The 23,008-nt window shown below is 53.4% G+C and overlaps 6 protein-coding genes across 6 annotated transcripts; 3 read left to right on the plus strand and 3 right to left on the minus strand.

Annotated features, from left to right (window-relative positions):
• Positions 1-401: 401 nt before the first annotated feature.
• On the plus strand, positions 402-587 carry CC84DRAFT_1048333 (uncharacterized protein; the record flags this gene model as incomplete). The annotated part of the gene is made up of 1 exon (XM_018173438.1): positions 402-587. A coding segment is annotated over one exon (186 nt), but the record flags the coding sequence as incomplete, so codon positions are not given.
• Positions 588-680: 93 nt separating this feature from the next.
• Positions 681-942, plus strand: CC84DRAFT_1050998 (uncharacterized protein; the record flags this gene model as incomplete). The annotated part of the gene is made up of 2 exons (XM_018173476.1): positions 681-788; positions 871-942. Coding segments are annotated over 2 exons (180 nt in total), but the record flags the coding sequence as incomplete, so codon positions are not given.
• Positions 943-8,363: 7,421 nt separating this feature from the next.
• CC84DRAFT_1222575 (CP2 transcription factor family protein-like protein) lies at positions 8,364-11,134 on the minus strand (the record flags this gene model as incomplete). The annotated part of the gene is made up of 5 exons (XM_018183388.1): positions 8,364-8,740; positions 8,791-10,115; positions 10,172-10,753; positions 10,868-11,014; positions 11,121-11,134. 5 exons carry the CDS (start codon positions 11,132-11,134, stop codon positions 8,364-8,366), a joined length of 2,445 nt encoding a protein of 814 aa, XP_018029920.1.
• Positions 11,135-13,178: 2,044 nt separating this feature from the next.
• CC84DRAFT_365135 (uncharacterized protein) lies at positions 13,179-15,787 on the minus strand. Its single transcript, XM_018185933.1, has 3 exons — positions 14,924-15,787; positions 14,733-14,875; positions 13,179-14,615 (listed from the first exon to the last, which is right to left on the minus strand). The coding sequence occupies exons 1-3, from the start codon at positions 15,628-15,630 to the stop codon at positions 13,510-13,512; spliced, it is 1,956 nt and encodes a 651-aa protein (XP_018029921.1). The 5' UTR covers positions 15,631-15,787; the 3' UTR covers positions 13,179-13,509.
• Positions 15,788-18,993: 3,206 nt separating this feature from the next.
• On the minus strand, positions 18,994-20,105 carry CC84DRAFT_1181055 (uncharacterized protein; the record flags this gene model as incomplete). Its single annotated transcript, XM_018180526.1, has 2 exons — positions 18,994-19,881; positions 19,932-20,105. The coding sequence occupies 2 exons, from the start codon at positions 20,103-20,105 to the stop codon at positions 18,994-18,996; spliced, it is 1,062 nt and encodes a 353-aa protein (XP_018029922.1).
• Positions 20,106-20,960: 855 nt separating this feature from the next.
• CC84DRAFT_1181056 (uncharacterized protein) lies at positions 20,961-22,587 on the plus strand (the record flags this gene model as incomplete). Its single annotated transcript, XM_018180527.1, has 3 exons — positions 20,961-21,533; positions 21,582-22,268; positions 22,345-22,587. 3 exons carry the CDS (start codon positions 20,961-20,963, stop codon positions 22,585-22,587), a joined length of 1,503 nt encoding a protein of 500 aa, XP_018029923.1.
• Positions 22,588-23,008: the final 421 nt, after the last annotated feature.

Genomic DNA, 23,008 nt, shown 5'->3' on the forward strand with positions numbered 1-23,008 from the left:
CAAAAGTTAAGAACTGTGGTAGAAGATCCCAGCCTTGACCTGACAAACCCTCCTTTGCTGGAAGGAGTTTTAGTCGAGTCGATGCGCACACCCTGTCTCTTATCGACGGTCATCATATAGAACCATGAAAGGTAAGGACCCATATCCGGACCTGGAGCGATTTGGTCCAGAGAGACATAAGGTTACTGGAAGGGCAGCAACAGACATGCGCAGAGAATGGCCGTTCTAGGGTAACGCTAAACTCGCATAGATTCGAGAATAGCATCGTCGTCACAGGTGGTCCCGCCATAGTACCTTGACATGAGAGAAGAGTACATCTAGATCACCAATGCATTCTGTATCTGCTGGTACGTGTCAAGCTACCTCTTTGGGTTATCTTACGCTCACTATCTCCATCATGAAGTGCCGCTGTTCAGCCTCTATTTGGCCAGCCGTGTAACAATTTTGGCCGCTGTTGGCGTATGTTAGGTGCAACGGCACTGTTCACGCTTGGGTCAGGAATTTGCGGCGGAGCTGTCAACAGCAGCATGCTCATAGCGGGTCGTGGGATTCAATGCGCAGGTTCCGGCGGCATGGTCATGATCTCAGGTCAGTTGCACCGACTTAGCATGGATGACAGCGGAAACGTCACTCACCAAAATGCACTTCAAGGTATCATCCTCGGAGATTCAGTGCCTTGACGCCAAAGGAGCTATTACCTCGCGATTGTAATGATATCTTACACAGTTGGCATGACAGCAGGACGAATTGTTGGTGGCGCTGTTGTCGATTCTGGATCCTGGAGATGGGTACGTTGAACCGGCCAAGCAGATGCATCATTGGCTGGCTGTGTGCTTTTCTTATAATAAAGCCTGACATACGGAGCGATAGGTCTTCTGGCTGAACGTACCAATTGGCGACGTCGCATTGCTAGTCCTCTTCATGTACCTGCACGTCGGCTATGACAAGGAGATGAAGCTGTCAGAGGACCCAGCCTCTGCCACTTCAACATGGGCCTTCATCCGCACCTTAGGCGTCATCTTGGGGTTGCTATACCCGCAACCATCCTCCATATCCGCATCTCAGCTCTTTCTTGGACCATATCGGACTCTTCTGAAGACGGCGGATGCGTGTTCATACGCTCCGCCTGCACGGAAGGCTTCGCGTGCATCGTAGGTTCTCGGAGCCGACAATCAGTGAGATCAGGTACGTGTACCAGGAAGCGCTACGTGTCATCTTTTTCGTAGCCGTGGGTATAGACTGTTTGGCGTGTGTTCTGTTCCTGTGCCAGGTAAGGCAGCATCTCGACACCAAACACGGGTTGGCTGAAGAGGCGACCAAAGAGAGGCGAACGCAGGTCAACGAGGAGACGAGGAGACGAAGATGGATCTTAGCGCGATGCGGTTGCTGAGACAAAGCAGGCAGTCTGAAGAGGAGGGAAAGCATGCTTACATGCTGCAACTGTGGTGGAGCGATGGAGGGTGCTTCTTCTTCCTAAGCATTCTGGTCTCCGCTCAGTCCGATTGTCCTTCTTGACTTTGTATCGATAATTCTCAGACAAGAAATTTCAATCTCTCATAGGACAACACCTTAACGTAAATTTTCCCAGTGAGAAGCCCCTTATGGAGTGACACTATTTCACGAACAACATATTGTGCAATGGCTCCATCTAGCATATGACTAGGTTCAAACGATCAGGTCCACTAGGCAACGTTTTGCTGCTCTGTGTCTGGGAGAGGCTTTCACTGATCACTCATTCTCTGGTCTGGGACGTTCGATAACGTTCAAATTTCGGATACTCTCATATCTCTTTTTAACCTTTACCATAATCCTTCTGGACAGAGGTCATTGCACTTTCACACTCACACCACCTCTATCCGGCCTTTAGGTACGTGCGCTTATACAGAACTTCATCGGGGATGCTACGATTTCGGGTCTACGAGCCCAAGCTATGATTTTAGATCTCACCGCGCGCTGAATATAACAAGGCGCGAGGCTACGTGCAGGTTGCTCCACATATATATGCCAATCATTCGGAAAATCGAGCCCACGCTTCTAAAGAATAAATCAATACACTACCGCCGAGCTTGACAGACTGCAGCGACGCAGAAAGGCAGGCCCCAATACAGGATCATTTACCGACCCCTGCAATTTTCGGACCCGGTCGGGCTGGATTTGACGGTGATCAGGCATCGAGAAGCTTCTGGCCCCATGAACACTTATCCATATTGCGGCACGGCACTGCGAGGCGGTTGACCTCCGTTACGCATGGACTGCATGATGCCAACATGCCCAGAAAGCGCAGCAAAACGCCAGAAAGCTATCCAACTTCATCATATGTATCAATAGTGCTTAGAAATGAGCAAGATCAAATCAAATCCTGTTGAAGTAGTAGGGCACACGTTGGGAAGCATTTTGGAAGGATTGAACCGGTTGAAGAGAGGCACTGTTTCCGGGAGAAGGCTGCTTGTGGTATTTCCAGAGGACCTTTTTTCGCAATCGCGTTAAACCTCGTTCTTGGAATGCATAGTGTTGTACGTAGAGATTGCATATCATACAACGCTCATAAGTATGATTCTCTCCAACTATAACGATACATGTCTCGGACGTCCTGTTCACAAAGTTGCCTGCATACAGTTTGTTGAGTCGCGGCGCATATTGTGGTCTTGCTTGCGATCGTATAGCGGCGATAACACTCCACCAATGACAAAGAATATGCTATTTGTCTTAAGTACGGTGGAGCTAAACGGTGTTTCTGCCCTCAGTGCCTTGTTAAGACCCGAGAGCGTTTCACCTTTGCTGGTCATTGATTCGCCAGTCACTTTAGGAAAAGAACCCGGCAGGTGATGTACCGTACACGCCTAGCCGGCGTGGAGCTTCCAGCTGTGTCTCCTGGGCCACAAGGCCGTAGTTGGCGAAGCGAGGACGATTTATAGACGCGGTGAGCGGACTTGCCGTGTTGCGGGGGCTTTCTAGCACAAATATTGCAAAAGGGACGCCTTCATGGACGAGACGCTGCGAATGACGGTAAAGGATGAGGCAATAATTCCACATGAGAGTCTAAGTACTATAATTTCGCTTCGCTTTTTTGTGCACTTTGCCATCGAGCTCTACTCTGACAATACTCCGGCTACCAATATATGGGATGCGAGACTGGTCGAGAAATCCCATCCAGATGTGCCCATGATTAATTTGTGGCGCTCCGAAGTCCGACAGAATCCCAAGGACAGACATATCCATGGCACATGGTTTGGCGTATAATACATGGATGAGCTCCATCATCACCAAAAGATTAGATCAAGCGCAGCTGTGGTCAAATAATGAAGTAAATATTTCATGTTTGGCCCAGGCCATTCGGTGGTGAGCTTCATCGTCGCCAGAATCATGCTGAGATATCCAATCTAAGACTGAAATCAGGAAAGAAGGTACAAGTAGACCTTTCCGGACGACTTTGACCTGATCTTCGCACACAAGTTCAATTCGAGGTACTCATGAGCAAGGAAGCCGCTCTCTAAGATTGTGGTGCGTCGAGGAAATGAAGTCTTCTTCTCTCCAGAATATCGAGCCTAGAAACATTGTCCAACGTTTTAAAAACTGGGGGGGGGGGGGGGGACCCTGGTATATGCTGTAGGGGTGCGGTCTAAAAGCTGCACGTTCCCCCTTGCATGGGACTGTGCCTGCTGTTTCTCAACAGCAGGTTGGTCCCGTCACATCCAGAAATTGGCTTAGAAGCATCCACATGGAGGCGAGGAGTGGGTTGAGAAAGATGCATCTTGCTGCCTATGGGGCAAATTTCTATTCGCGCCCTGCTCAGGAAATTGGGTAATGTTATCGACATGTAGGAAGAAGATCTCTCGAGTGTATCATCTCGATTTTCTACACTGCGAAGATTCACTTCACACTCATCTTCTTATTCTTGCTCACTAAAACGTACTGTGCCCAGAGGCATGGGCAGTCGGATGTTACTTAAATTGGGTACTCGATTGCAGTCATAGGGGCTGTAGCTGGTCTTTAAGCTGTCGTGCGTAGGTTTCCATATCAACAGTTCATGATCTTGGTCCCACGGCCCAAGTTTACTCAACTGTACTGTACATACGGTGGTTACTGGTCGCGACGATGGTGTCACTCATTATTGTGCATCTAATCCCACTGTACGACCCAATTGCAAGCACTTGTTGATTCACATCTCAGCCACAGCATGCGGGTCGGAAGATCTTGGTATTGAATTCTCCATGCGGTAAGCTTACCGTCCAGTGTTCCACGCACTGAATCGTGACTCTACCGAGGACCAGGAACTTTCCATACCATGGAGTATCCGCCACTTAACAAACGTTTTATCAATATTTCCTTGGGTCCTTCTCGCAAGCAAAGTATCTAGTCACGGCAATCCTTTTCTGGCGGTCCGATTACTCTCGAAGGATTTATCTCATCACACGGAGTACTTTCTCAACTCTACAATGGGATCAACTATTGGCAATAGACATCCAACATATCGAGTAAGTCGATACCTTCCTATCCCGTTGGTGCATATCATGTAGTTTGCGCCACAAATCAATCGCGAAAATGCTCCGTACCAAGACCTTTCTTCTAAGGGTCTTATCTCATCGCTTATACCCTCAATCGGGCAAGCCTCTCCCGAGCCGCGTCCGGCGCACCGGCTACAACCATCATACCATTACCGCCTCAGCATCATTGGAAGCGTTAGAGTTCTGATGGCAAGCATCACGACGCGCACGTAAGCTCTTGTTCGAGCAGCAACACCGGCGACAAAGGTCCGAACGATGCTCTACAGACTATGTCTTGCCCTGAGCGAGCGACCAGCCTTTCCACATGGATGTTACCGTTCATGCACTTCCGGTGGAATCAATAATGCCGTCTTGGAGGCCACAGAAACCTTCTTGACCAACCGGCAGCATTCCAGCTCACCCCCAGCTCACCCTGCACGCCGGGCTGCGTCTGAGCGCATGCAGACCAGCGTCGACGCCACGCCAGCGTATGCGGCCCTGCAAGCCGCGGATGAATTTATGGAATTTGCTTTTGATGAGAGTTTTCCGATTGGGCCACGATGCCATTTTCCTTCTTCAATACGCGGTCGGAAAAAAACCAGCTTTGCGACGCGAGTGCGGTCGACGACGAGGGCATCTGAAACGCTGAGCTGGCGGGCCGGACGGGCGCCGAGTGCACTGCTGCAGCGCCGTGCAGCCAGGCACGAGCTTGCACGTCAAACGCTGCAGGCTGGTGAATGATGTACGCATGCATCGCATCCCCGCGATCGACCCATGCCAGCGGCAGCAGCATTGCAGACAGCCAAGCTCGACGCGGTTGCACTCTACAACTGGAGCCAAAAGACAGGGGCAGAAGCCCTGAGAAACAATCAGCATCCAAAACGCAGAACAACGGCGACAAGAGAAGCTTACGACGCCCCCTGCGCTGCGCGGTGAAATGAGCTTTGGCAAGGGCGCCAACGCGACGAGTCACGGGACCCATCAAACGCTTGCCCTGGGCGCGGTTATTAAAGCAGCGCTGCTGCAGGGATGCGTCCAACGATGCGGATATGGACCTGCGATCGGTGATCTCGCCGACCCGAAAGCGGCCATCGGGAGCCGTGCGTGGTCTAACCCCATGTCACTTTTCGGCGTGAACCTCGCTCGCAAATATCGCTAGATTCCCGCACGAATCCTACTTCTGCTGTCGATAGAGGCGCCGAAAACAAAGGACAAATTGCGCGCATGCAGGGCTACAATAGCCCATGTCTAGCTCTTTCCACGGGCATCCCGAAGGGTCATCTCTGCCATCATGCACCCCTCTTTCAAGCGTCTGCGGGTCAGACTGGCTGCCGGCGAACCAGAACGTCGTGTGGCAGTGCAGATACGCCTTTGGGACGAGCACAAGTCGTTTCGAACATCACTTTCCCGTGCCAGTCTAGCTCCCTCACGCCTTGAGCTTATCCCCACGTACGTCCACATATTCGGGTCGCTTTGCTCGCGTGGTATCGTCACTTCAAGAAAAGCATTGCGCTTTCCCTAATGTAGACCATCACAGCAAAGCTCGGTAAAGGTATCCTGAACAGCTCACCGAATCACACCGCCTACTCTATGCATTTGCTGCGAAGAAATCGTATGATTGCTTATCGCGGAGAGCATCACGGTGACCATGTGGCGAAAAGTACGCGTAGGCAATGCGCTCTCAGCTCTCAGTGTAGCACGTCGTTGTAAGCGTGCTGTAACCGAGAGGCCTACTTGGCCGTCCATTCACCAATGCAATTCACCGCACATGCACCGCCATACATGCATGTAGAACTGAGTCACACTCACATGCGCGAACGGCTCAGTATCCCGAGCCCGCTGTGGCGAGTGCAGGATTACTCGCCACAGTTCCCGCGCCTCTAGGGTGGCGAACTGACTGTGGCACAGCAGGAAGATCTTCAAGATCGGCATCTCAAATTCCCATCTTTGACCACTGAGAAGCTGCCGGGCATTTGTGCCAGCTCTGCTCTCATTGGCGAAATGCTCTACACAGGCCTCACGCTGGCAGGGAGACTCTGCGTTCATGTACCAGTGTCCGCATCTAGGAGGCAACTCCGTGTCACTTCGGCGAACGCGTGCCACTCTCAGCGAGAACTTCCCCCGAGATCCCTAGTCCTCGGCTGCCGCTGCAGGGCAAAGGAGAATTGTAATGTGTAGATGCATGATGTAAAGCGTACCGATTCAGCAGCCCGCACGGGGCAGTAGGAGACGACGCTGGCCCTCACCGGACTGCTCTGGAAAGCGCCGGCTCAGCACACCGTCACCTCTCACAGCACATGTACCTGGTACACCCTTGCAGTGGCTTGACCATTCTAGGCTCAAACTCGAAAGGCACTGGAAATTGCCATCTGCCATACCGCAGTACTAAGCACCACCGGTGTCTCTCTACGCGTTCGCACGGCATGAAGCAGACGACACTTTTGACGCCGGGGAAACATTGGAAGCGCCGGCACACACCAGGTGCTTGATGCCGTTGCTTATTCCGGCCCTCGACCTGTCTCAAGCGGCAGCAGAAAAGCGGGTGACTTCTCGTGCAAATCGCAATCGCGATCCCAATCCAATTTACCCACTCGCCCAAAGTTGACACGAGACGCTCCCGCGACCGCGCAACAGCACCGAGACGCCAGCGCATCCCCCATCCGAAACGCTACTTCACCCGTCTGAGTGGTCAGTGGCGTGCTGCAGGATGACATCAAGTCTCGTTGCATCCGACGAAGGTTTCCTCCAAGTTCCCCACCAGCGGCCCTTCACATCCCCACCAGCGTCCGCGCTAGGGAACCCCTCCAATCCTAATCCCAACCTCCCCAGCCACACCGAATAAAACCTCTCCATCCGCAATTCCTTCACCTGCAAGAGAAAGCCCATGCCGAGCCCCTTGCGGGCCGACCTCGGTGCGAAGCCCTCGACATCCCAACCTCTTCCCATGTATGCCTGGTGTGATATGCACGACTTCAATGCTTATTAGACTTCGGTATGGCGCTCCGATTTTGTGTGAAATTGCGCAATGGGAATTTGGGCCTGCGGCCGGGGTTCTCGCGCTTGACTCGTGGGTTGGTATATGCGCTGGGCTGGATGGGCCGAAAGGGCCACTATACGTTTTGAGGTGGGAGGGCCGGCCGTGTGGGCAGTTGGCGCTGGGGAGCGGGCGGGCCGTTTGCTTGCGAATCCGACGTGATTGCGACTTATCCGAAACTTATCGGAAGTACGGGAGGTTATATTCTTTGGCTCGCTTCGAGGTGGCGGTAGATTACTGCTCTGGTGGTGCGAACTGCAGTTAGCGAAGTATGAGCTGAAGAGTGTGAAGTATGATGGTGATGTATTTGATAGATTTCAGCAGGAAGAGACAATCTCTGCCAAAGTAACTGAGTACCGCTTCATAGCGAAAAGTCCATCTCCACGGACTACGTGTACGATCCATGCGTGTATATTCCCTTCCCTTCCCTTTCCTCTCGCCCTTTCATTAACAAACACCACATCCATTCGCGCTCCAAATCGTATGTATGGGTAATAAGTTCAAGCCAAGATCTGTCCGCGTGTATATCGCTCTTCAAATCCAATCTCATCCGAAGCAAGTTTCTCACGAGGAGAATAATGGGTATCGTAAAACGAGGCAACAAAAGAAAGGTAACAAAGGCTCGCGAGGGAGCTGTGGTATCTTGGAAAAGATGTAGAAACGCCAAAGGTGGTCAGGTAGAAGTGAATCGAAATGGACCAGTGTGGAGTCTCCAAATGTTGCCGCCAACACTCCGAGTGTGTACAGATAGTACAATATCATTACGTGGGATCATTAGGATGGTAAGTTTGAGGTCGAGTATAAAGACCGCAACAAGGCCAAACAAGGCCATGAATGGCTGGCGTTCAGTAAAGGAGTCGGAGCTCGTAGCCGGTAGAGTTTACGTTCTCGATTACGTGAATATCACCATCGACTTGGATGTCCGTTGGGCCTGCGTCCCATTCTCGTTTCACGGGTTGAGTCGGAGGTGTGATCTCCTGGAATTCCGCAGCCATGTCTTGCTGCTCCGGGATGTCCTGCACACCAGCGTCATCGAGAAGAATTTGCAAGCCCTTCTGATTAATTCGGATAGTGCGAGTGACCTGTGTGGGTTCGATGTTGATCTTCCGCGCGATACCGGCGACGAGTTCTTTGAGGGTGCGGTCCATGAGATAAACGGCCCGGAAGTAATTGTCGTCGGGTTGTTTACCCGCAATGCGAGGCTGCACGAAGAAACATGCCACTTGACACTTTAATTAGCATATGATGTATGAAGCGATGATCGTTACTTACCTGGCTTGATTATTGGCTCGGGTGGCGGTTGGTAGGTTTGATCGACCCCTAAAGCTTCGATCCACCCAGAAAGGGCATGATCGTCGCCGTACGGTCGTTGGACCTTGGTGGGAACATCAGAACCAGCGGTAACACCTTGCGGTTTGAGGTCGCCTATCGCAGTCTGAGGGAGATTCCGCCATTCATTCGATGACATTCGAGAGGGCGGGAATGGCGTGGGATGTTTAAAAGCCGAGCCTCTGCGTTTTTCGGAGTGTATAGATTGATGGCTGGGAGTTGGCGAGACGACTGAGGACGTGGCTCCAGTGTGCGCGCTCTGTCTTTCCCACATTTGCGTGTCGGTACTCACGTTCGTATCTATTCTCTGGAGAGTCGGTGGTGAGCCTGTGAGCTGTACTGGATGAAGATCCGGATCATCGCTTTCTTCTCCCTTGAGGTATAGCACGCTGACTGGCCTCGTGGAACTGAACATGTCCTGTAGGCTGGCCAGCTTAAGGTGTAGGTCCTCTTCAGCAGCTGGCCGACCTCCAGACTCGCTGTTGGATGACATAGACCATGTTCGCTTGTGTTTTTGCACCTTTCCCGGTCTTTGACTTGGGGCGCCCTTGGATATCGAACCACTACGCTTTCGCTTTCCAAAGTCCTTCATGCCTGATTCAACCTGAGCAATCTGTTGTTTCAATTTGTCGATGGTTTTCTTAACGTGTGCGACATCGTTGGACAGCTTTCTTTCCGCACCGTGGTCGCGGAACAGCTTCACCTTGCAATAGCAAAGTTCATTCTGCTTGCCGCTCCCCGGAGACCCAGGCGCGTTCGTTACCAACTCAGTCTTGGCGCATAGTCGGACTGGGATGCCTTTGACACCCTTGGAGTGGCTGAAATCCGTTGAAAGAAAATTGAAGCGAACAGCAAGCGAACATTCGGGTGCGGTGTTGTGGACGGGCGACCACGTAACAGCGAAGCCATCAAAGGAAGCGGTGTCGAGCTCGATCTTGGGGCGTCCTTGCATGTCACCGCCGCCCACCTGGCTTGGATCGACGAACTCAACGGCTTGCAAACGGCCACCTCTTTGATGTGCCTCATTAGTCCCGCGGCCCTCCTTCCAAAGCTGCCAACACGAAGCTGGACGTTGTCGTTGTTGTTCATCTTCGAAAGAAATCCGGATGAAGGTCCGGTACTTGACAGGAGTTGACGAGTTCTGAATGGGTTGCGTATCAACAAGGGAGATGGTATAAGCTTGTCCCTTATTGAGGTATGTCACTGGAATCTCATCTGCGTGCTTGATCATCGCAGTTGGCGCATTCAAAGTAACGTGATACCGGAAACTATTTTCCGTCAGCCAAACGTGACCAAACGAGTCAGAGCAATCATGTATACTTACTTCTCTCCAGGTAGCGGCGCAGCCGGAGCAGGAGCATGGTCCTCGAACGTCTGCGGTGCGTAGCCAATCAGAGGTGATTGTTCCTGCATTTCTACGTCGGGTACGATGTTGTCCATGGGGGAGTTCTCGTGCGTCTGCGCAAGTGGCGCATGTTGTTGTTCGAAGACGGAAGGCTGGTGGGTAAATTGATGTGGTGCGAAAGCAGGCGCATGTTGCGCCTGGATGGCAAAAGGATTCTGATTGCTGAAGTGGTGGTGGTTGCTGAGAGCGTGCGGGTTGAAGCCATGGAGTTGCGTGGTAGGCGCTGCTTGTCCAGCATGCAAGCCGCCTTCTGAAGTGGGGAGAGATAGCGGTGTACCTAGGCCGAAACTGAATCCGGGAGTGTGCAGGTCGCCAGCCTGGCTGTGGTAGAGAGTGTTGGTTCCGCCGGGGGTGGGAGTGTAGTATCCCGGTGGCTGGTTAGCAAAGGTGGTGAATGCGAAGCTATTTGGGTCGAGCAGAGAGGGGGTGAAGCGCCATGGTTCGTTGTTCCCGCGCGGCGTCGGGTCTGCATCCTTGATATCCTCGTGGTCGCCGAAAGTACTGTAGGTGAAGCTTCGTTAGTAGAGTCCTGGAACGCGATGCAAGAGTGGGATACAAGGGTGGTCGGCAGCGCATCGCGAGGTCGAACGCTGGCGCGCCGGGGCGGAAACGTACCGGGCTGTGTGAGCTACGTCGAGCGCATCGGTCAGAGAGGGTCCTTGGACATTATTGAGGGAATGCGAGCGCGAGGTTGAAGCAAGATGAGGGAAGGTCGCTCTGAAGGTCTCGATAAGCTCTTCATTGGGCTTCTGCGAATTGGCTCTGCGGAGCGGTCAGCAATGGTACACAGTGGGAGCTGGGCGGGCGGGCGCGTCGCGCGCACGCAACGCAGGTCGTCTGCGGGCATCAGGCGGAAGGCTCAACGTACCGGTTGCGAAACATCGCGGGGAAGCTCAGAGCAGCGCAGGCTGTCTACGAGCATCGAGAGAGGTGAGGTTGGGAGATGGGAAGCTCCAGAGGTGACTTGATGAAACGGGAGAGATGTCGCAGGGGTCAAGCCACAGGTGTCTATAGGGCCGGCGCATGGGCTGCGAGGTCAGGCGTCTTTTTATGAGGCTAGGCGACCGAGCTTTCACTGGATCAAACGGCAGCGCTTGGGGGCCCGGTCATGGCGTCTGCTGGACGAGGCCGCCGCACGATAAAAGCGGCGCGCAGCGACAGTCTGAGGCCTGGCCGTGCTCCCTGCGTACGCTGCCGCTGCACCTTTTCTTTCGCGGGCCCGCTAGGCCAAGAACACCACGCCTGACGTCCCTATGCGATGGCGACGTGCAGTGCACAGCCACTGCCCTACGTCTTCCGCGAAGCTCTGGAAGCCCGCGCCCGCCCAAACAGGTGCTGATAGTCGTCGCGCCCGCACCGAGGCCTGTGCCACGCGGCACCCCCATCGTTTCGTAGAATCCCTCGAATGCTGCCACACAATGTTGTTTGTACGAGGCTTTTGTCGCCATTAGCTCCGTGGCACGCCAATCCTGTGTCTCCGGTAATTATTCCCCCAAAGCAGCCCTTCCGAGGCCCACTAACCCCAAGGAACCAGCGGTACGTATCAAAGCGGCGGCGTACCATGTGCGCTGGCACTCCATGACATCTGCCACCTGACGGCAGACCGACCTCGTCTCCAGCCTCAACCCCCGGCCATCGCCGTGACCTTGACTCGTCTCGCCCGCTATACCTGCGCAGCATCTCGCCTTTGCTGGCACGCAGTACCGTGAAGCGTCCCGTTCCCCAAAGAGCCTCGAGCCAAATGTCCCCTGCATGCGCGCTGGCGAGCCTTCAGATTGGGCCACGGAAGCTCTGCTAACAGCCAATCTGGTGGCTTGCGCGGGTGGAAACTAAGCCAGCCATATCGCTTGCGAGTAGGCAACTCGCCCACTACGCGCCTAGCCGCCCGAAAACACACAACACGCTCCCATACACCAGTGAGCCGAGATTAAGGAGCTCCAAACGTGCGCATTCCCGTCGCCATGCAGAACCACCAGTTTGTTACGTTAGCATTAGCAACGTCTACAGCCGACATCTCTTGCGTCATCGTGATGGGCTTCGTGTTTCCGTGATTCAACCGCACAGCAATCCCATGACCGCCAGCAAAGCTGCCATCGTCACACCGACTCTCGCATCATGGAGACCGGCAATTACCGCCTGTGTGCGCCGGAGTCAGACCCGAGCCGTGTGCTTAAAAATAAGTGTGGCGAGAGCTCGAGGTAGCTTGTCGGATGAAGCAATTGATGAGCGCAATGTGTTGCGCATCATCACGCGATGAGACGCTGCAGACTCGCTCAGGGCGCGACGTGTGGCACGGCTGTCGCTTTCCTCCCGCCGAACATTTAGCCGACACCCAACGCCACACTCTGTGGCGTTGATCGACACGGGAACGGTGGCGCAAAACGTTTCCTCCGTGAAGATCATTCGTCCAGGCCTCGAAAGAACGCGTGTGCTCGTGGAACGGGTAATCGATGCTGCGAGAACACTCGAGTTGAATGCCCCAGCCACCATGACCAGACGTTCATCGTTTCTAGTGCATGTTAGGACGCCAAGCACGAAAGATGCATCAGCCGAAGAGGGGACTAATGTGCCGGTTTGGTACAACGGCGCCGGAAACGTGCAATCGTGGACCTCACCATCTGTTAGCAACTCATACTGTGATATGTGATCACCAATCTCTCCACCCAGTCAAAGGGCCGATAAAGTAAGTGGCTTCCTGGAGGGTTGTTCAGATCGCCGTCCAGAGTGCGCAGATGTTACTCTCCACCGGATGCACCACAGAGCGGTAAATCAGAGTTGCTGATGTGAGATGTGAAATTTAATCTGTTTGAAAACACTGAACTCCAATCTCGTTACCGGGTACATGCCAATCTTCCGACGCGGTCGAATAAGCTGCTTCTGTTCTGCTCGCCATAGGCTATACCCCAAATATGACGCATACCCCGGCTATAGCATTCGTACGGGGTAACAGTGGATGTGCGGAGGAATACAGCTGAACCAAGAGAGATTTGTGCAACGTGATGAAACTAAGCCAGCGGCTTTCACGACGCGGCGTTATGGTTCCGTGGTTACATCTTTAAGCTAGGTAGGTTAGGAAGGTCCCCTCGTTGAATCTGACGGAAGCGCGATTATTCGTCAACACCTAACTCTTCCTCATCAACCTGGCATCCTGAATTGGTATAGATCAGGTAGTTGATGATTTGGCATCTTCCGGATGCTGTCATACGTGCTCATAAGGCAAAATTCTCTGTTTGTGCCTTTTCGGATAGACGACTAGCTCATGCGGATGACCCAGAGGCGGGAGCTATCGACGCGGACTGGGCTGCAATGGTTTTTGACACCAAATTATCCGCCTGCTCAACTGCTCTGACTGCCGCCACAGTTGCGAAATTGCATCGCGCCCCGAGGCCACCAGCGGAGCCAGACGAATATGCCTCGACGTGTCGTAAGGCATTCACAGAACTACTTCTGCTCTGTGCAACAGGTCGCGAGCTACCGTTAGATTCTTGACGAAATGCAGTCAACACGCTCGACCGACTGCTGCGCCGCTCTCTAGTGTCTGGATTTTGCAGCGTAGTCCTTATGCTGGAGTTTGAACTTCCGCGTCGAACGGTCTTCAGCCCTGGCCATTGCATGGGAGATGGTATCCTAGGAGGCTTTTGCGTGTCTGCATTGTGCGACACACTATTTTGTGAAGGTAACGCTTGTCCACCGGAGGCAGCGTCCACTTCGTTTGAGTTAGACGAGCCGTCCATTCCATGTGCTTTTAGCTCCCTTTCGAGCGCCGCGAGCTGATCATCTCCAGGTTCGAACGAGAAATGTCTTCGGGACCGTTGCGCAGACCAGAGTAGAGGTTGTGAGCGAACGTGCCGCACGATGTGCTCCGGGGTGGTTGGAGCCTCGACGGGGTTATTAACGGCATCGAAAGAGCTTGTATTGATCTCTTCGTCAAAACCTCCATGGCGGAGCTCGTATTGGCCATGCTCCGAGCCCATCGAAAATAGTTGCATCAGTCCCGTGAGGAATCTGTTTGTATCAATCCCTCGCTTCCGTGCAACCAAGCTTCCAAGCTCCTTCAAAGCCACAAATGCCTCCAGATCGATCGCAGGCCCCACCATGGTCAGTTGAGGATCCACTTCGTCTGGCAATGGGTCACCGTTACCGGAAAATCCAGAGTCGACCGAGCGCGGAACTGAGCCGTTAATGCCAGGATCTGCAAGGCGCGCAAGGTCGAGCTCGCTTTGCAATTTACGGGACAATGTGACTTTTCTCTCCTGGATAGGTGGCGTGCCAACAATAAAGTCGCTCGTGGACTGAGTATTCTCCAAGCGTCTGGACAACATCGCCATTTTGCTGGACGGAGACACTGGTCTATGTAGAAGGCCTGTGATGAAAGTAAGCTGGTCCGTAGAGAGCGGAAAAACTTCGTTAGTTCCCGACCATCGAGCAACTCGAAGCGTAAATGTCCTTGACGTAACCAAATTTGACAACGTGTACATACCTTGTTGGCTCCGTATACGGATTTGATCATCCAACTGTGCCGTGGGAGTATTCTCCAAAGATACCAGTGCAGAATCCTCCGACGCTGTCTTTTTGTGAGCTATCATTCTCCTCACGGTAGAATCGCGCCGTGCTTTGATCACACTGCGTCATAGTTAGCATGATCTTCGTGACACATAGGCAATCGCTTACCCATCCATGCCAGATGTACCGCGAGCAATGAGAAGCTCTAGTCGACGAATTTCCGCTTGGTATTCAGCCTCGGCTTTCTCGAAAAACCTCTCCACCGCTCGATACCCCTCAAAAGTCTCATGCAGGAGATCGTCCAAACGCTCTTTCTCGTCCCTAACCTTTCGATAATCTTCGAACACGCGGAAGATGCCGTTGTTGTAATGGAGTGGTATTGGGCAAGATGGGTTGGTTGTCATATGCGAAAAAACAGACTGAAGAGAAGCCATGGGATCCACATATTCTCTAGAAGCCGGTGGTATCTCAAGCCAGGGCACACTAAACTCGGGCTCCTTTGATACATCTTTTACTGCCAGGTAACCCGAAAGATAACGTGCTAGCTTAGGCTTTGTCGCTTTGCGTGGGTTGGGCACATCCAGTGTAATGTCCCGGCGGACGTCATCCGTATCGACGTGGAAGATTGTTGGTGTCGGGGCTCTGCTGGGTGTTCCTGGACGACTGTGGAAGGTGTTTCTCCAGTTTGACCGCTCTGACGGAGGGCGGAGGCTGTCTGTATCTGTATCGGGTAAGGCGCGATCTTCTTGATTCAATTTTGCAGCACCCGGTCGAGAATGTACTAGGGAACAGGTGATGAGTATATATATGTGAGGGAAATCGCTAAAACCGCGTGGCCACTCACTTCTTTTGCGCCATCCGACACCGCCGCTCATGACGCCAATGTAGCGGTTATCCTTAAGGATGTATCCGTAGATGGCTTCGAGGAGGATGAATGTGGTTTCCGTGCTGCGCGAGAAGTTTGTAGATCAGAGAGAGGTGAAGGTGAAGTTTGTTGAAAGTTCGATGATCAGGTCAACGCGTTGCGCCTGCCGTGCTCTAGACGCCAGGTGACATCTTGCGAAAACAAACGGCAAGAGCGCTCCTTTTACCCTTCGACAGTTTCCCTACTATAACGTGCCCGCTCGAGTGCAGATTTCATAGCTCGCTCGAATCGACGCTCTTCGACCGTGGGCACTCGCCTACACACATGCCTCGAGTCGCTCAAGAGCATTCCATCGTTTCACTGCAAGGCCACCTATGGTTCTCCCAGCGTCCAGAGTTTCGAGGTCAATCCTTGTTGCCTGTTTGGTCACGCGTTTACGCGTCTGATCCGGATGTCTCCGGTGAAAACGGAAGGCGTGGTCTGGCACGTCTTGCATACTGCACTAGGGCAGTTCCCATCACGAAAGAGCCTTTCATGGAGCGCGTAGCCCGGAAATCCAGGCCCATTCATGTATCTTTGCACGAAAAAGTGAATAGTATCCGCTCCAGCTGCCTGACAGTAGTACTGTGCAGCGCAAAGCAAGGGTCAACTGTTTTTCGATGGCTGTGAGAGAACGATGAGAAGAAACGCGAGTTTAAGCAATTGCAGACACCAATTGTAGACACTACAATGATCAAGACCACGGCGATATATTGTCGAGAAACCTGGACAGTCATGGGGGGGCACGGTGCGTGCGGCCATGACGCAATGCAGGCTTCGACCATTCGATCCACCGTCAAAGATCGATCTCCAGGACCACACGCACGCTCATCAACCGTATACAAGCCACCTTCACAGAAAGTCTAACAGAGGACCAACTGCCTTCGATTAAAATTTGGCAGACAGTGTCAACAGTCTTTAGCGAAACAAGGCGTGTGTACGTCACTGCCGAATCGGGATTAGGCTACCCGGACGCTTCGCAACTACCACCACCAATCTCTCACACACTGCACACGTTGCAAGCTACATGAAGTTGCAGGCTTACCAATAGATATGGTCTTAATAGAGCGTTACGCCTGATAACACTGCCTTGATTACGTTCATCAATGCACATCCCGATCTTCATAGAGAGAATGGGTGGAGGTGCATATTATTTTTATTATTCATTCATTGTGTATCTCCAGCCGCACTTGCAACTTCCCCTGTGTCCAGATGACGATGCTCGGTCGAGTGCTCAGCGTTGCTACACCCATCACTCAAGGATTTGCTGATCAGATGGATTGATCCGCTCGTCTCAGCAACCTCTTATACATTCGTGTGTATTTGTTCGGCTGGTAGCATCACACGCCGCACCTCCAGATTGGTCTAGCAGCCCGTAATCTGGGTGACGGTTGTGCCGTCACTTGAGACGCACATTCCGTGGTTTTGGGCTATGCAGCGGGTCAGCAAGATGAGCAAAACGACCATCGACCGATCTGAACGTACCCTCTGCCTCGGCAACAGCGACCGGCGCGGCGATGGTGACGACGGCCATGGAAAGAATGGCAGCGATGGCGGCGGTGAACTTCATGATGATTATGTGGAAGATTGGGTATCAAAGTTCGTGATTTTGTAGAGAAAGCAAGTCGCCCGGCGACAAAGGAGTGTAGCAAGGAAATTGTAAATTAAAAATGATTTGGTTGTTGTTCAAGAACGGAGCAGTTGGATACAGCTGGAATAGCTGGGCGTCTCTGCCTTTAATACCATGTCACCCGTCGTCGAGGAGGGCCATACGGACAAGCATCATACTGCTTGTGCAAATGATGTATGCCTGGAACAAGAGGCTCATACTGAAACCGGATGGTCGTGATTCCTGAGCATGGTTACCGCCGCATAGGGAACTGTGCACGGGGATCGCCAGCGCAGATAACCGCCTCATAGCTCGCCAAGTCCTGAGATTGGTCCGGGGATGCCTCAGGTGGGGCGGAGTTCATCATTGCGACGCGTAAGAGGGACGGCTGGGGAAATTCAAATTCGGTCCGTCGCTTCTGCAAGAGACACTGAACCGCGCGCTGGCTGAGAGAGGCTGGATGAAACGTGCTAGGAAGCCTCAGGTTCCCCAGCCAAATACAAAGGAAAGTCACTTGTTGGGGCATGACTTCGTTCTTTGCGAATTGTCTCTACTCACAGCGGTTTACTGTCATTCTGGTTCTTCCCGTGATCGTCGTTAGTCAAAGCTTGTATCTCAGAGCTAGGACGAGTTGGCAGTGTTTCTGTAGATCGTGCCTGCCCGGGCATCTTTGAAACGATGCTCAGACTGGTTCTGAGACACAGGATGGAAGAAGAACCCCCACCGGAGTCTAGGCCCCGTCACGTGCATCAGAAGCATGTCCAGAGGCTAACTCGTTCACATAGCCGATGAAGGAGGTGTTTTCGTGATCATGTGGAGATAGTTAGAAAGTGGGATCGGAATTGAGAACTGGTTGAGAGTGGCAACCTCATCCTCACGCTTTGCCGCTTTCGATTTTGAAAGCCACAGCCAGCCACATGCACAGCCACAGCCCGCCCAGAGACGCTCAATGCCAGTTGCCATCTACGATATTTTCTCTTCCACCGCGACTTCAGCAAATCATTTTTGTATCCATTCCCAATAGCAACAAGCGATTCTTGAAAGCCTGCAACCGCTTGATGGATTGATCGCTTTCCTTGCCGCCATCAGCAAGCAAAACATTGCCTGAAGATTCCAGGAGAGCTCATATACCTTCGTCTATGGGGACATGACACGAAGGATTAATCTTGATGGCGGCAGGATCGATGAGACATATGACCATAGCCCAAGAATCGTCATGTTAACGTGCATCTATACCAGTAAGATGTCGAGTCTTTGAGACTTCGAGGGTCGCCTCACTCCCCATTAGACGTTCCTGCTTTCTTTCGAACCACAATCTCACAGCCTACCAGCTCTCCCGATTATTTCTTCTAGTCAAGCAACTGGAAGGTGAAGTGTGAAGAAGAAATCCCAGCTCGAGAAAGGCGATTATTTATCTTTGATATGCAGATTGTGATCACCAAGCGCATCATCATACACCACAGATTGATGACGCAAACGTGCATTTTTCATAGGGCCGAGATATGGAGAATTTTGGTGACTGATACCAAGGATTTGTAGTGTATATTGAATCGTGACGCCTAGCTAGTGGACCCATTTCCCATGCTACTGCCTTTGCGCCCTTTGGGAGGCTGATGAGACTGGCAAGGTCAGGGCTGGCCGCTGCCTTCGTTCTGCAAGCACTCCGGGCTGCTTCGTCCTTAAAGGCGGGGCTTGAACTGTGTCGCGCACTTTACAACGTGGCTCTTAATCATCAAGCTCCCTTCCAAAGTCGATAAGTCGCAGCTTCTGCGCATCTCTCGGATGGAACTGGGCGATCTTGGCCCTCACGAGGAAGCGCGAGGCAGCAGAGTCCCTCTCCAGCTGGTGATAGGCTCTGCCGCCGCGCGGCCCAATTAAAGTCCCGAATAGTATTCCAATGAGCTCACGCATCTCGGCGTCGGCAGCTTCGGCTTCAGTCGTCGGATCCTCTTCCTCGTCAATAGCCGTTTTGTTGCCCCAAATCTGGTCGATCCTACGCTGCCGCGTCTTCTCAGACACTGGCTTCTTCGTAGCTTTTGCCTTGCCTTTCTTTGTGAAGCCGGCTGCGAGGGTTTCGTTTTCGACGTTCAGCATATCTCCAACGACAGGACCGCCAAGCTCTTCTGCAGCAAGCATAGCGGAGAGATAGTTGTCGATGAAATCATTGAGGGCATCTCCCAAGCGCTGCGTCTCGTCATCGTACGCTTTCTTTTGGGCACGTTTCGCAGCCATGAGTTCTTTCGCAAGCTGTGCAGGTGCTTTCTGTGACCGGTCTTCGATTTGAGCTTCCAGTCTCACTGTCCGGCCACCGAGAGCTTGCCGGATCAGGTTCGCGTCATGAAGATTGGCCTCTTCGTTTCTGAGCAGAGCTTCAGCAGATGTGATCTGTGCCTCAGTGCTGGCAATGGCTTGTTTGGTGCCCTGCACGTTCTGCTGCAGCGTGCGTGCTGCAATCAAGGCGGGCAGCACTGAGTCTGGTGATGGAAGGTACGGCGCAGTCGGTGTTAAATTTGCATACGCTTCCTTCACTGCGCGCAGCTGCTTCAGTTTCTCACGTGGCTCGTCAGACGCGTAGGCTGCCTGCTGGATAGTGACTTGCGAAGAGCGGCGTAGCTTCGGTACATCAGCGATTCTCCATTCACGACTCGGCAATGTCCTCTCACCTGCTCCAGAGCGGCGTGCTGCTCGTTGACGCGTGCTTGCAGCTCCCGCACGGTCTGGTCGAGACGCGCTTCAGTGCCAGACGCGTCAACATCCATGGTAGCAGACTGCAAATCGCGCGTCTCCGCCATGGACTTCCGTATACGGGCAATGACATCGGCGTGTAACTGCGCCATCTTGCGGAGAGGAGTGAGGCCAGAGCAGAGTGCGTGTTGTTGCCGCGAAAGGAAGTCGCGACCGGGCGAGGCGTGCAACCGGTCTGCATTCGTCCTTGATCACCGTAACGTGTTCCGTCGCAAGCCAGTAGAGCGCAGATTTGCAGTGCGATTAGCGATCAGTGCTACAGTGAGGTGATAGCACGCACACCGTGAGAGCCCGCGAAAAGATGGTCACATGACGTGTGCAGCCCGCCGAGGCGCTAGGGCCGCGCTAGGCTAGCAGCTGCCGCCTCCGCTTCGCTTTTGGCTGGGACGGCAGCGACGACTCTTCTTTTCGTTGCACTCCACCTGCTCTCCACTGACCCCTCCCCGTTCGCGCTTGCCTTCGCTTCCTTCCCCATATCTGCCAGCTCCTGCCTCGAGCACTGCGCAGACGCAGACGCGCCCTCACATCTGAGACGCCGGCTGCTTGTCCCACAGGAAGGTTTGACGAGCGAGCTTTCTCTTTACTTAGGCCAATTTCTCCTCACCATCGACGCACGTCCCAAGCAAGCTACACCTCTCCCTTCGACACTTCGCTGCACTGCACAAGCTCCCGCGGCACCTCTCATCGAGACGCTGCTCTCTCATCCGACTTCTCTCCGTCCGCTCCAGCACGCTTCCCAGCCTAGCCCAGCTTCCGACGACCCTGCCTTCCGCCCCTCGCCCTGTCGCAGTCCCATCCCTCGCCAGCACCAGCACGTTTTCCTTAGCAGCCCCCGCTGTACATAACGTGGCTAAGAATCGAATCAATTCAATCATACCAATTCCAGCCTCGCTTGAGCTCGTGAAGAATTACCAAAAGTAGCTGGCTGCAGCAACTCTCCAGCGACCATGTCTGCTTCACCAACCATTGCGACCTCCACCAAGCGGCCCCTCGAGGAACCCTCGTCGCCCTCCGGCCCCAATGACCAGCCCGACGCCAAGCGCCCTGCGCTGGACAAGGTCGTCAACGAGCCTGCTGCCGAGGACATCAACACGGCACAGCCAGTGAAGGCTGAGGACATTGCGCCCGAGAACATAAAGGCCGACGGCGATGCTAGCGCCGAGGTAAATGCCGAAGGAGCCTTGCCCAACGAGAATGGTGCTAAGGAAGACGCCCAGACGGACACTGTGCTCCCAGATGCACCCGCCGTCGTTCCCTCGCTTGACACCCAGCCCATCCAGTCCACATCCGGTGCCAATGGCCGTCCCGCTAGCAACACCCAGCACCAAGACGAGACCAACTGGCTGCACCTGCGCGCTTGCATTGGCACCAGCGAGGCTGCCACCATCATCGGAAAGGGTGGCGAAAATGTTACCCAGATCCGACGTCTCTCCGGCGCCAAGTGCACCGTCAGCGACTACTCGCGGGGTGCTGTAGAGCGCATCCTGACGGTTAGTGGCCAGGTGGATGCTGTATCAAAGGTATTTCTCCCCGTAATGCCACATTCCAACCACAGCTAACATATATAGGCTTTTGGCCTCATTGTGCGTACCCTCAACCAAGAGGATCTTGAGACTGCTTCCACTGGCACTTCAAAGAGCTACCCCATGCGTTTGCTGATTCCTCACATCCTCATCGGCTCCATCATCGGCAAGGGTGGGGTCCGCATACGCGAGATTCAGGAAGCGTCCAATGCCAAGCTAAACGCTTCAGATACCATGCTGCCCAACTCCGGCGAACGCTCTCTTGTCGTGCTGGGTGTCGCGGATGCTGTGCACATTGCAGTCTACTATGTTGCACAAACTCTTGTAGAGCAGCTGACGGAGCGTTTCGGTGGCCCAGCAGCCTCCCAATATGCCACTCGCAGTGGTACTGCAGCGAACGTTGTTCCTGGCGGCATGTCCGTTCAGCCCTACGTTCCTCAGCCTGCCGGTGGTCAGTACAACTACCCTGACAACTACCGTCGGCAGCAGGCCCATCCTGCCCAGCGCACTCCAGTACATGGTCAGCACCCAGGTCAGTATGGTATGCATACACAGGCTCCGCAGCAAGCATACGGCCAACCAGCCATGCCGTATGGCGCTGGATCGCCCGCGCGTGCTCATTACGGCGCTCCTACGCCGCAGCCTGGTCCCTATGGCGGACATCCTGCTGCCCCAGTTGCACATGGCCACGGTGCAGTGCCCGCCCAAACCCCCGTTCAGGTACCTGGTCAGGTAAGTTATTTCGGAGCCCCCCAAGAATGGCAACATGAACACCAAGAGAACGAGAACATCGCTGACATGGTCGTAGCCACTCACACAACAGATTTATATTCCCAACGACATGGTTGGAGCCATCATTGGTAAGGGTGGTGCTAAGATCAACGAAATTAGACAATTGAGCGGTAGCGTCATCAAGATCAACGAACCGACCGACAACAGCAACGAGCGCCTTGTCACGATCACCGGGACCCAGGAATGCAACCAAATGGCATTATATATGCTCTATTCGCGCCTTGGTGAGGTCCCCGGACAGCCCGGCTACGGTCGTTGAAGCTTACTCAAGCTAGAATCGGAAAAGCACCGGATCTGAGTGTGAACGGAACCCTCAATTACCCAACGTCTGTGAGCATTTTCAGTTCCGAAGAACGAGATTGACTGGCCTGTCATGTCTCAATAGAGACCCTGGATGTACCTGGTAGCACGGCGTATAAGGTTCTGGTTCGGCATCTTTAGTATGCCCGTTTCTCACTTCAGTACCGTTTGGCAAATGCCTAGTTCTCACGGCTTGAATGCCTAGGTCTCCAGTATTTAGGGAGAGGTAGTAGCTATCGAAGAAGAACATTGTATTTTAGCTGGTGGGTGAGCCTTGTCGCTCAGATTGCCTATGCGCCCGGGCTTCTCGATATTCTAACTCTTTTGACATTGTCACCACACTGCCTCTCTGCGCCCTTCTATTTTCTCTTCTAATGTTG

The sequence above is a fragment of the Paraphaeosphaeria sporulosa genome (assembly GCF_001642045.1).
Source record: "Paraphaeosphaeria sporulosa strain AP3s5-JAC2a unplaced genomic scaffold CC84scaffold_14, whole genome shotgun sequence".
Lineage (NCBI taxonomy): Eukaryota > Fungi > Ascomycota > Dothideomycetes > Pleosporales > Didymosphaeriaceae > Paraphaeosphaeria > Paraphaeosphaeria sporulosa.

Bases quoted from the DNA above. Each gene is read 5' to 3' on its own strand.
- CC84DRAFT_365135 (XM_018185933.1), bottom strand. From the start codon at position 15,630: ATGAGCGGCGGTGTCGGATGGCGCAAAAGAAGTGAGTGGCCACGCGGT. The intron at 14,876-14,923 runs GTAAGCGATTGC...ACTATGACGCAG, and splicing joins GGTACATCTGGCATGGATGG to TGTGATCAAAGCACGGCGCG. The intron at 14,616-14,732 runs GTATGTACACGT...CTTTCATCACAG, and splicing joins CCGTATACGGAGCCAACAAG to GCCTTCTACATAGACCAGTG.